This window comes from Quercus suber, unplaced genomic scaffold (genome assembly GCF_002906115.3).
Source record: "Quercus suber isolate HL8 unplaced genomic scaffold, Cork oak 2.0 scaffold_55, whole genome shotgun sequence".
Lineage (NCBI taxonomy): Eukaryota > Viridiplantae > Streptophyta > Magnoliopsida > Fagales > Fagaceae > Quercus > Quercus suber.
In genome coordinates this window covers 1,891,034-1,903,606 of record NW_027069520.1, presented here as the reverse complement: position 1 = coordinate 1,903,606, position 12,573 = coordinate 1,891,034, and the positions used below count along the sequence as shown (strand labels likewise).

Here is a 12,573-nt window from a genome sequence, read left to right as displayed (position 1 = left end):
ATAGCCGCGTTTGAAAAACGCGGCTATAGACCCCAAAAACGCGGAGACATTCATAAAAAAAAAAATTATATTATTTAAATAAATTACTTTTTTTAAAATTATTTAAATAAATTACATAATTAGAACTAATGAATAATTTTATTAATTGTCATATGTCACAATTTTTAATGAATTCGAAAAAGATAGTTTACCTACCTAATAATTTAGGTAGGTGTATTTACAATTTAGTGTAATTTAGAAACAATCGACCAGTCAAAAACATCGTTGGTCCATCACAATCTTAGCCACATAATTGTCTGGTACAGTTCTCTAACACGATAGGATATGTAGGTAACAAATCAACGTCTTTGGATTTGACACAAAAAATGCACATTCATGGCTGCCATCAAGAACGGTGGGCACCGTCTGGGTTCATCTAGTAAACTCTACAGTCCACAGTTCACACTAATAATGAGTTTATTATTGACGCAATAATTTTAAAGGTGATAAATTCATAATAAAAATAATTTTAAAGGTGAACTCTACACGATATTTGTTACCACTGCTAACATATTTTGCTGTGTAATATGTATGCGTGAAGTAGAGTCCATACTGAACGTAGAGAAAAGTAATTTTATTCCAATCCGTATAAAAAATTATTATATATATATATATAAATATATTTATATATTGTGTCTCAAAGCAATAATAATCAGTAATGTCAGCTATGTTGTTAGCTTCCTCACCAATAATGATCTCTCAAAAGCTAAATATGCACTTATTGTTGATGATTACAAAACCTGTTGAACCAAATTCCCCAGTAAAAGATTAATCACTGTTTTAGAGAGGCCAACTTTATGCTGATTTCCTTGCAAGATGGCTGTTTACTTATCATAGTTTTGAAATTCGGACGGTTCAATGAATTGTAAAAAGAAAAGGTTCAAGATTTTTGAAGTTGAACTGAAGTTAAACCGAGGTTGAATCGGGATGATGTCATAATTAATTTAATAATTATTTAAAAAATAAAAATATATATATTAAATTAGTAAAAATTGAAGTTCTAGCTAAAATAAGGATAAATAATTATATATATATACACTTAACATTTTTGTTAGAGCCCTTAAGTCATGAAAAATCTCATTTGGGTACTCAATAATTTTTATTTTTAATTTTATGAGACCCATAAAATGGTTAAGGTAGAAATTGGTCTGTCTGCCCATAGCCAAGCCTATTTGACAACTCAATCAAAAAACGATTTATGCCCAAACCCATTTGAATAGTTCACTATTTATGAAAAAAAAGAAAAAGAAAAAAAAGGGAGGAATTCTATAGGATGCCCACCCTTTTTTTTTTTTTAACTGAAACAAGTAGAATCATTTTATTAAAAGAAAAAGTAATATAGGTATAAAAGGGTCCATGGGCTAGAATAGGCTGATCAGCTAGCTTGAGCCCGTGGACAAGACATACACCATTAAAATACAATTCAAAAAATCTAGCTAGGTTGCCCTCCTATTTAAAAATGGGTTAAATACAAAAGAGGAGACACCATTTACCAAAAAAGATGACTCTAGTGGAAAAAAATGCAGAAATAGTATCGTAAAAAACACAGAGGGAGAAAGTCAAAAGAGTGCGAGCAAGACATAGAAGAAGAACAGGAAGATGGAGGTGCGATCTCAACAATGGCTTGTAAGCCTGTAAGTACCAAAAATTTTTCAAAAAAAAAAAACCTTTAACGATCTGATTTGTAAGAATCGTTTACGGTTTTGAAACTCGAAAAGTTCAACCACGGTTGGCACGGTTTATTGACTTTCTTGCATAGGCTGGTTCTAGGAGTTTAAAGAGCACTCTTGACGAACGGTTTCCGGTTAACCCTGTCAGACTGCACAGTCCGGCCCTAGTTTAACAACGTTGCTACCTACAACAAAATTTCCTTATTCTATTCTTCGTGTGGAATTACCTTTTTATCTTTATTTTTGATGTATAACTTTATTGGTTTGTGTTGGGATGTAACGCAATTTGTATTGCCTTTATGGCCCACCAGTTTTCTTGTTTATATAATATACTTTTTACCAAAAAATAATAATAATAATAATAATCAGGAATGTCTTTGCGTGTGGCAAAACATGGATTAGTGTAAGAGTAATTCAATTGCTTGACCACTTCATATTAAAGCCAACGCGTACACATCACTTTTCTTTCCTGGAAAAAACAACACACTATATTAAATAAAACTAAAAAAAAGTAGTGCAAGGCCGTTAAGAAACTTACTCATCATAAAAAATTATTTAAAAAACGTAACCCAAATGAAAAACGTGTTCAGAGCCAGTTGAAGTATTTGGACTTTTTCGGAGTAATATTCTACAACATAAAGGTCAATTCCGTGATAAAATTGAGTATATATCAAGCGTAAATGCTCCAGCCTCTCATCATACACATTATACAATTAGAAAACCCAAACATATCTCAGCAGGCCAGCAGCCATTGATGAACGCAGAGGAACTCATGAAGCTCTTTGATTATTGCTGGTTCGAGGGTCAAATCTTCACAAAACAACCAAATCTAACAAAGCCATCAAGTTTTGAAGCAAACCCAGAAAACGAAATTCAAGAAAAACCATCAGAACCGGAGATTTCACGCATCTCTTCCCTCCATACTAGGTCCATGAGTGACCAATTGAACTCCAACACAAGCTTCAGATATGGCTCTCTATCTCCCAACTCGGTCATCCTCACTCCAAAGCTTGATACCAACCTTTCAGGAAAAGAGGTCACGGAATCAGAGACACCAAAACAGAGAGATTTTGGAGTATTATCGTCCAAAAAGAAGGTTAAAAGAAGTGCTAGTAGGAGGAAAAGTGGTGAAAGCAAGAGCTTATCAGACCTTGAATTTGAAGAGCTAAAAGGGTTTATGGATTTGGGTTTTGTTTTTTCTGAAGAAGATAGGAATTCAAGCTTGGCTTCAGTCATTCAACAATTAGAAAACCCAAACATATCTCAGCAGGCCAGCAGCCATTGATGAACGCAGAGGAACTCATGAAGCTCTTTGATTATTGCTGGTTCGAGGGTCAAATCTTCACAAAACAACCAAATCTAACAAAGCCATCAAGTTTTGAAGCAAACCCAGAAAACGAAATTCAAGAAAAACCATCAGAACCGGAGATTTCACGCATCTCTTCCCTCCATACTAGGTCCATGAGTGACCAATTGAACTCCAACACAAGCTTCAGATATGGCTCTCTATCTCCCAACTCGGTCATCCTCACTCCAAAGCTTGATACCAACCTTTCAGGAAAAGAGGTCACGGAATCAGAGACACCAAAACAGAGAGATTTTGGAGTATTATCGTCCAAAAAGAAGGTTAAAAGAAGTGCTAGTAGGAGGAAAAGTGGTGAAAGCAAGAGCTTATCAGACCTTGAATTTGAAGAGCTAAAAGGGTTTATGGATTTGGGTTTTGTTTTTTCTGAAGAAGATAGGAATTCAAGCTTGGCTTCAGTCATTCCTGGTTTGCATAGATTGGGAAAGAAAGATGATGAAGAAGAGGCAGTGGATGAGTCTACAATTCCAAGGCCTTATCTTTCTGAAGCTTGGGAGGTTTTAGATAGGAGAAAGAGAGAAAACCCATTGATGAATTTAAGGGATCCATTTCCTGCTTTGAACAATGAGACTCGCATGAAAGACACTCTAAGATTGTGGGCTCACACTGTTGCTTCCACTGTGAGATAATGTAAACATTCTTGTTAAGGTTTTGCTTCTATATTTTTTTCCCCCAATTCTTCATACAAAATTGTAGATTTTTGTAGGTAAATTTTTCTATTTTTGCTTCTTGTTTTCCGTCATGTACAAGTTTTAATAAATGTAGAACAAATTTTTTTTCCAGTTTTTGTTGAATCTTTATGGCTTCATCATTCAAATTGTAAAATTAGATTAAAAAAAGGCAAATCATTCATGGTTGATTGTAGTTTTTTTCCTCCTCTAAACGGTGTTTGGTAGAGTAGATTAAGTAACATAATTTATAGTTTTTAGAAACATATAGGTGAAAAAGTGCGTGAAAAAATGTGTAATATTATCTAAAATATAAAAATGTGAATTTGAGATGATAAAATAAATAAGTCTTAAATAACCTTAATCTCGATAATTTAAACTTCAAATCTTCACTTTTATAAATATTGAAGGTATAGAGATTAAATGATAAGGTCATAATTAAAATTCTTGGCTTCTAATTCTTCTTGTAAACATCTCAATTCATGTGGAGAACAGTCATTCCCTCGGTCAACATGGATATTCAATATGGATTATCCAATTCTTGAAACTGCTAGGGATTTGCCAAGCTTGGTAGTTGGTACCCTTTGAGCATTGGTAAAAGACCGGACATTATTGTTTATTTTTGGAGTGTTATAAATGTGATATCTCATTAATTAAATTTATGATAAGATTGACTATTTATATGATAAGAAGGAATATGTATTTATGGTACTCTGAAAATACTTAATAATTTTCTATAAAAAAACATCTTATGCGTCTCTTTCTTGCTTGCATAAACAAAAGTAAAAAATAAATAAAAATAAAATAAAGATCAAATCCACTTTGTTAAGGTTGAGATTTTACACGTTGTATTTAGGAAAATTTTTAGTTTACCTTTTAACAATAACAATAATAATAATAATAATAATAATAATAATAATAATGAAAGTCCAATATGGGTATGAAACACCCTTGAACGTTTAGACCCCCAAAAACAAAATACCAATTCAAGCTTTATATCAAACAATCAATGTGCGGAATATGATAACAAGCTTATAACAGAATTGATAAAACAATCTAAGTCAAATATAAACACATCCACAACAGTAAATATAAGGCAAAGATAAAGGAAAGAGAGATGCAAACACACGGACAACACACGATGTGTTATCGAAGAGGAAANCATTACCTAAGTACAAACACTTTGTGCCCTTGTAGGATTGTTCTAGATGCATATATGTTTGTATGCATTGGTGAGTGTTGGACTTGCAAATGATACTCTTCAATTGAGTTTATCATTTTTGCATGTCCGGATGTTCATTCCTTGTGTGAATGAACATAGTAATCACTTTTGCTTAGTTACTACTGGTATTGATCTTGCCATGAATTACTGCTTTTGTGCTTGTGTTCATTTTTGCTTGATCATGCTTATTTTGCTCCATATGCATATTAAGTTTTCTGCATACAATGATATTGCTATGTTATTGTGTTTCAGGAGTTACTTATTCATATGTTCAAGAGCTTTACAGAATCTAGAGTTAGGTGTGAGTGAGTTTTCCAACTGTTCCCAACTCACGTTTAAGTCTAGAGTCTGTTGTAGGGTTTTGTCACAGAATAGCCAAAGGGAGAGATTGTAAGGTTGAATCTAATCAACCATTTAATTGGCTTTATTCCGTGACCAATTTGCTTGTAATTTAGCACTTAGAAACCCTGTATTTAGGTGGGAAAATTGTAAGGGTAGTGTGTGAGAAGATGTAAAGAAAAGCTCAAGAGTGTGCAAGAAAAACAGAGTCTCACGGCTAGAACTCGCGGGTAGTTCGCGACTGGTAAGCCGCGAAAGGCAGGCATGTGAGAGGCACACTAAAAAGCTGAAGGTTGCGCCAGCTGTCACGCTACAGGACAAAAGTTCTAGTCTGGCCAGACCGTTACGTCACGACTTGATTTCACGACTTGGCCAAGCCGTGAAATCAAGTCGCCAACTTGCCCTGTTTGACAAAAACTGACGTTTTGGCATTCCCTTCTCACCTACTATATATACACCCTTATACCCATCATATTGTGAGAGTTTCTAGAGAGAATTTTGTGAGAGAAAACCCTAGAGAAATATAAGATTGATTCATCCCCAATCTTCATCTAAAAGAGACTCTACAAATTCCTCTACTCTCTTCCTCTCCATTGTCATACCTTTGAGAGGTCATTTACCAACCCTTATCTCACCACACCCACATCTGTGAGAAGGCTCATTTGGTGCTTTGGGAAGCAGTTTGGAAGGAAACCAATATACATTGGTTGATGCTATGGTTAAGTAGCAGAATCCGGCAAGCTAAAGAAGAAATAGTTTCGGCGTAACCTCGTTGGAGCAAGAAGCTTGGAGGGCTTAGGTACTTGGGTAGATTAGGCTTGGAGGGTCTTCTGCTATTCATGTATCCTAACTATATTCTTTAGTGGATTTTATCACCGCTTGGAGGGCGGCAGAGAGGTTTTATGCCGAGGACTTCAGTTTCCTCTTTGATAACACATCGTGTGTTGTCCGTAGGGCACAAGAGTGTTGTACTTAAGGTAATGCAAAGCATTAACAAGTACCAAAACACAAAGCACAAAGGCTGCATATGTAAAGTTTTTGCAAATACATGGCACAAACCATACAAGCCTACAATCAGTGCATAAGAACAAGAAATCAACCCTCAAAGCTTACAAAAGTATCAATGGGTACAAAACACAAACAAACAATGCTTAAAGCTGAATAACATCATACTATATAAGTGCTGAAGGAAATAAGTTGGATACAGAACAGTGATAAAAACTAAAGATAAACAAAAACAGTAAACAAAAATCTGTTAGCTGAAATCTCCCCCTTTCGTTAAGCTCTCCCCCTGCCAACAGCATCTCCCCCTTTTTGTCAAAGAATAGCTAGTCGTCATTATCTTTGAGCTTTCTTTGGATTTCATCCAATTGAGTTTGAATCTAAGTAAACTTCGTATCCCATCGAGAGTTGAGATGATGCAAGATAGAAGTAAAATTGGACATCTTTGAACTCAGCTCATGAACAGAAGCTACAATAGAGTCTAGTTTCTCGTCAGCGGGGAGTGAACTGGAGCGCGAGCCTCTGTGGGACGTGGAAGCTTCTGTTTTGATTCCCTTCTTGCTATGACCAATACTAGCGTTGAATGTGCGCATGTTGATTGGACATGGTTTTGTGCAGGGAACTTCGTTTTCAGACGGATAGATCCCTTTCCGCTTTAGAATCCGAGAGATGAGACAGCAAAATGGGATGCACATTCTTGATTCTGTTCTTAGAACAGTTTTGCAAAGGATATGAAAGATATGAGCACAGATGTCAATCTCAACATCAGAAATCAGATCATGAAGAAACAGTGCACGCCCGAGATTCATATACCCTGTGCTGGATAGGGGATACAGGTTGTGAAACATGACGATCGTGAGCACCCTCAATTTTGGAGGAAGAGATGAAACACTGACTGAATTCCCATTTGAGGAAAATTCTAGATTGTCCCCAAGAGCTGCTTTAAGTAATTCTTCATCCGGATGAAAATCATCATAGACTGGTGATATCCCAAGAATTGGCCTGTTGATGTGCAGAATCTCTACTAGATATGCGGGAGAGACCGAGAAACTTTTTCCTCTAACCCAGCACTTAAGTTCATCTCCTTCAATAATTGCATTTGCATAAAACTCTTTCACCAGATCTTCATATGTATCATCAAGGTCAGAGAGGAGATAATTCCAGTCTTTGCGAGCAAACCATTGAGGAATGTTGGTGTCAAACAGAGAATGTTGGTGTGAGAGTGCTTTTTTTTTTAGCACTATGGCCCAAGGATCCTGGGCCGTGTGAGAGGTTCTTGGTGGACTGGGATCAATTCTCCGCAGCTAACGGGCTGATTTAAGAATAGATTTGTGCACAGAACAAGCTTCCTACAATTACAAACAACGAAAAAAAGTATTTGTATTGAATAACGTTTAACAGTAAAGGAAATGCATAATAAATGAAATATAATGCAAAGAACGTGTTAGGGATCCTCTAATTGGTGAGGTATGTTTCATTAGTTTCTTTTAACTGTGATTACAAAGCTCACTAAGACATGATGCAAGGTTCAAATGAGTTCAAAAATTACAGACTTTGATAGCCATTCAAGCTTCAAAGACTTGCAAAGTTTGAATTCGTTGAATCCGAGCGTGTACTGTAGTGGCTGCCTCTGGGATACCGGGAACAGATTCCTCTGTTTTCCCTTTGAGAGAGAGAGAGAGAGAGAGAGAGAGAGAGAGAGAGAGAGAGAGAGAGAGAGAGAGAGAGAGCTCTATTGTATGGCTCAAACGATGGTCGTTGATGCAAGTGGAGTGAGGGGGTAGCAAATCAAAAGGATGCCCTTTAATTGGTCATAAAATTACAGTTTTAGGATTCTAACTTTGTCATTCTATATGAAAGCAAATGTAATATAAGGTGGTTTTGTTTTTAATTTTTGAGAGAGGGTATGCTTCTCTTTAACCAATATGCATAGTATGTAAGAGCACTCACATCAGTGAGTACATAATAGACGAATATGTAAAATTTACACAATTTTTTCTAAAACTGACCCGTATAAGCTTTTCTATAGCTTTGTAAATATACAATAGAGCTATAGTAATTGCCTATATTTATACTGATATATGTAATTGATTAATTTCTTTTTTTTTCTTACTTCGTATTAGGATCCTTTTTCCCTTGATCTCTCCTTTTATTTTTATTTATTTATTTATTTTCTCTCAATCTTCATTTGTCTAGCCCTGCCTCTTTTACTTCCTGATTCATCAAAGAAAAGAAAAGAAAAGAAAAAAACCAAACAAATGGGTCATGTAGTCAATTAATTAACCACAAGAACAAAATACCAATAATTCAAAGGAACCCATAACTCCTTAATCTTGCTTGGTGGGTTGCTAATCTACAGGTATGAAATTTTTATGGTGGATAGATGAACTAATCATTTTGTTTGGCTGATGGGTGGATTAATGGAGGCTGGTTGCTTAATGAATGGTGGGTTGATGATGGTTACTTGATGACATAATGGTGGGCTAATGGTGGGTTGATGATGAGTGTGGGGTTGATACGTACATTGAAGATGGCTAGGTGGGCTTAAGGTGGCTAGTTGCTTGATGATTGTGGGTTGCTCCATTGACGGTGGCTGCTTGCTTGTGATTTTGGGTTGGGCTAGGTCTTTGAGAGAGAGAGAGGGAGCGAGTGAGAGGATTCTAGAGAGAGAGAGAGAAAGCATGAAGGAAATAGACTGGGAGGGTTCTAGAGAGAATGAGAGTGTAAAGAAAATAAAAAAATATAGAAGAATAAATATTGTATTGAAATAAATTTTTAGAGTAGATAATCTAACATGGATTTTTTTAAGGAGTAAGGGGAAATTACACTTTACCCTTGCTAAACTATACCACATTTTATGTTTACCCCTTCTAAAACTCTAAGAATGCACACTTCAACCCTTAAACTATTATCTGCGTAACACTTGCCCCCCTAAACTATTACTTATGTAACACTTATTTACCCTCATAAACTATTAGTCGTGTAACACTTTGCACCCCATCCCATAGGTAATAATTTAGGAAAATAAGTGTGTTTTGTCATTGTTTAGGAAGTTAAGTGTAAAAGGGTTATAGTTTAGGGAGTAAAGTGTGCATTCATTGTTTAGGGAGGGTAAGGGTAAATGTGGGTATCGTTTAGGGAGGTAAAGTGTGCATCTTATAGTTTAGGGGGGAAGTGTAATTTTCTTAAAGAGCAATGCTACAAGAACAAACTTTTTAAAACATTTTTACAAACTATTGATGTGACAAATTCTTATGATTCTTATCTAGACCCACTTTTAACATCACAAAATTTATTGTGATAAATCTTGGAAATAATTTAATATCACCACCAACTTTGGGTTTGGATGTCTCCACTTCCTATACTAAACTTGCTCATATTTCGTGGGTTCTAGTTAGCTCAACTGGTAAGGTTTCTAATAGTTGAATAAGAAATCTGGGTCCAATCCCCGCCAATACAAAAAATTTATTGAAGTTTTATTTTGAAAATAAAGAGTTATCATTAGAAGTGAATGCCAAAATCATATTATTGCAACACTAAAAAAATGGATTCAAACCCCTCTCCCACATTATAACTATCAAATTATTAAAAAGAAAAATGTTTCTTCAACATTACCTTTATGAATGTTTTTTGACATAGATAGATGCTATTGAGCCCTCAATTTGGCCTATCATTCGCAAAAAAAAAAATAAAAATAAAGCTCCTATCTTTTGTTTGTTTGATAATTTGATAGTTACAATGAGATAGAAATATTCGTTTGATATTACAATAAGGGAATCCAGGCGAACTTTATTCAAACTATCTAGCAACTCACCATCCCTATTACATATATATTTTTTCTAGATTCTAGTTTGGCACAAAATATTTTTGAAGAGAATCAACTACACTCTTGTCTAGTTGGAAGGCCTTGATGAGAATATCATAATTGATGGGAGGATTAGATCAAAATACTATGTTTTCTATGGTGATCAACTTAGGTTTCTAGCTACTAAGCTGGCAAAGGCAATAGCATTAGCCTCCCCTATGTTAAATTGGAAGTGAATAAGAGACCAATTGGAAATATAAAGAAGTGTCCCTTATTTAGAACTTTGGTGAAGAGTTTGTTTGGGTTGGATGTGACAAATCCAACTAAAAAAGTGCCATCTTTGACTACTAAATGCTTAGTGTTGTAAGGGTGAGTGTGAGAAGGATTCGGGTCATATGGTGCAAAGTCAAGGCAAACCAAAGATATGCCTAGAGTATTGAGACCTAGTAATTTATTGATGATCAAAAGAGTGACATTTGATCTGACTTTATTTGCAATGTTTCTTGAAACATTGAGTCCAAAAAAGAAAAAAATCATTAATTGTGACAAGTGCCAGATCCTTGCAAAATTTCCTATTTACAAATACTACACAAAATTTTTTGTTATTGTCACAAATAAGAAAGTTCTGTAACAATGGCAATAACATGTTATGTAGGGGGAAAATTTGATATATATATATATATATATATGATATAACTGTCGGGCATAATTTCATTAGAATAGTAATTAGTTAATTACAGACACTAAAAGTAGGAGAGATGGATTGAAGGGTAAAATGCCGTTCTACATATAATTGGACCCACTTAAAAAGCTCTCAAGAGTCAAGTGAGCTTGAAGCTTGAAGCAATTCTGACTTTGTGAGACCAATACGTCATATATGCTCGATGCAATATGCGATGCATAATTGCTCATGAAAGAATCAAGAATCTGTTGGATTAACGCACATTTGTAGTAACTCTAAAAAGGCTATTAAATGGAGGACAATACCTTGGGAGATTTTTTTATGAATTTGCTAAGAGCCTTGAACACAAAGACGCTCTTTATCATTCGTGTACGCGTGAATAGCAGATCCGACTCCTCTAACTACATTCGGGTAACGAGAAAGTCCACTAAAGTCAAATACGTTGCAAATCGAGGGAAAAAAAAAAAAAAAAAAATGAGACCCCAAACAAAACCCCAATTCTTACATCTGACCAAATATTTTTTTGGAAAAATTAGAAAGGAAAATTATGTTTGAATAGAACAACATATCAGGATTACTCTACCTATATATATAAGGCTATAACCTTAACAAAAATGGCACAATTACGTTAGTGAATTCCGAGAGTATATTCCAATTTCTTTTATGAAATTATTTCTTTATATATATTAGCGTTTTTCTTCGTACGCTTGAAATTGAATTTTGGAATTTGTCACTGTCGCCATTAATTTAATCATAAATTTCATACCAAAAAATTATATCATTAATTGTTGTAAATAGTTAGCGGAAGTTCTATTACCAAATTGTTGTGGAAAAACCTTTGGGTAGCACTCCACACAAAATTAATTGTGAAAATATTATGAACGTTTGGAAAACCTTACCAAATGATAAAAAGGAACGAAGCAAAGTTGACAAGAAAATAGACACGCATGCACAAGAGAGACCAAAAACTTATTTGGTTCAACTTTTAGCTTATATCTACGGGGTGACTAGAAGAAATTTCACTAACAAATGTAGAGAATACAATTGGTGTAATGACACTCTCACTAAACTCAAACCCAATACACCTAAATTATTTTCTCACACAAATACAAAGTTCTCTCTCTCAATACAAAGGGTTGGGACTCAGTACAAAGTTTGAAGTTGCACCTAATACAAAGAGAAGTTTTCTCCCCAAAGAGAAAATTTTCTCTTCTCTGCACAACCCACCCACCCACCACCACCCCCCTCCTCTTCATTTTGCCACTCAATTGAATAACAGGCTCCATATATATAGAGCAAAACAATACCAAAGTGTCGGCAAGCAAGAAAGCCATGCAACAAAGAAGTCAACAACTTCGGCAAAGACCATGGAGCAAATCTAACACATTTAATGTAGGCGTGATTCACTTGCTTTACCATGCAACAAATTCACATACTTTATGAGAAAAAACTTAACTTAGTATGAACCTAAAGCCACTCCTATATTAACTTGTGTTGACAATGCATGCAAATGAGAGAAGCGATCACATGCAAGTACTTACTGGCTTATAGTACTTTTCCAATCAGCAATTCCACAGTGGCTACAAGAGTACAATCACTTCAAGCCATTTTCTAACATTAACTGCATGTATAATTGAAAGATGCTTATATGCTACTATTAAAATGTCATTACCAACCGTCTGATATCCGCACAAATCATATAACTAAAAAGAAAAGCACAAATAATTAAAGGAAAAAAGAAAAAAGAACTAACAAACAAATAAAGGAAGAGCAATTTTTTAAG

The 12,573-nt window shown here is 35.0% G+C and overlaps 2 protein-coding genes across 2 annotated transcripts; both read left to right on the top strand.

Moving 5' to 3' along the window:
* Positions 1-2,463: 2,463 nt before the first annotated feature.
* On the top strand, positions 2,464-2,994 carry LOC136067028 (uncharacterized). Its single transcript, XM_065772248.1, has one exon. It carries the CDS (start codon positions 2,464-2,466, stop codon positions 2,992-2,994), a length of 531 nt encoding a protein of 176 aa, XP_065628320.1.
* Positions 2,994-3,701, top strand: LOC136067027 (uncharacterized). The gene has a single exon (XM_065772247.1). The coding sequence runs from the start codon at positions 2,994-2,996 to the stop codon at positions 3,699-3,701; it is 708 nt and encodes a 235-aa protein (XP_065628319.1).
* Positions 3,702-12,573: the final 8,872 nt, after the last annotated feature.

Bases quoted from the DNA above. Each gene is read 5' to 3' on its own strand.
- LOC136067028 (XM_065772248.1), top strand. From the start codon at position 2,464: ATGAACGCAGAGGAACTCATGAAGCTCTTTGATTATTGCTGGTTCGAG.
- LOC136067027 (XM_065772247.1), top strand. From the start codon at position 2,994: ATGAACGCAGAGGAACTCATGAAGCTCTTTGATTATTGCTGGTTCGAG.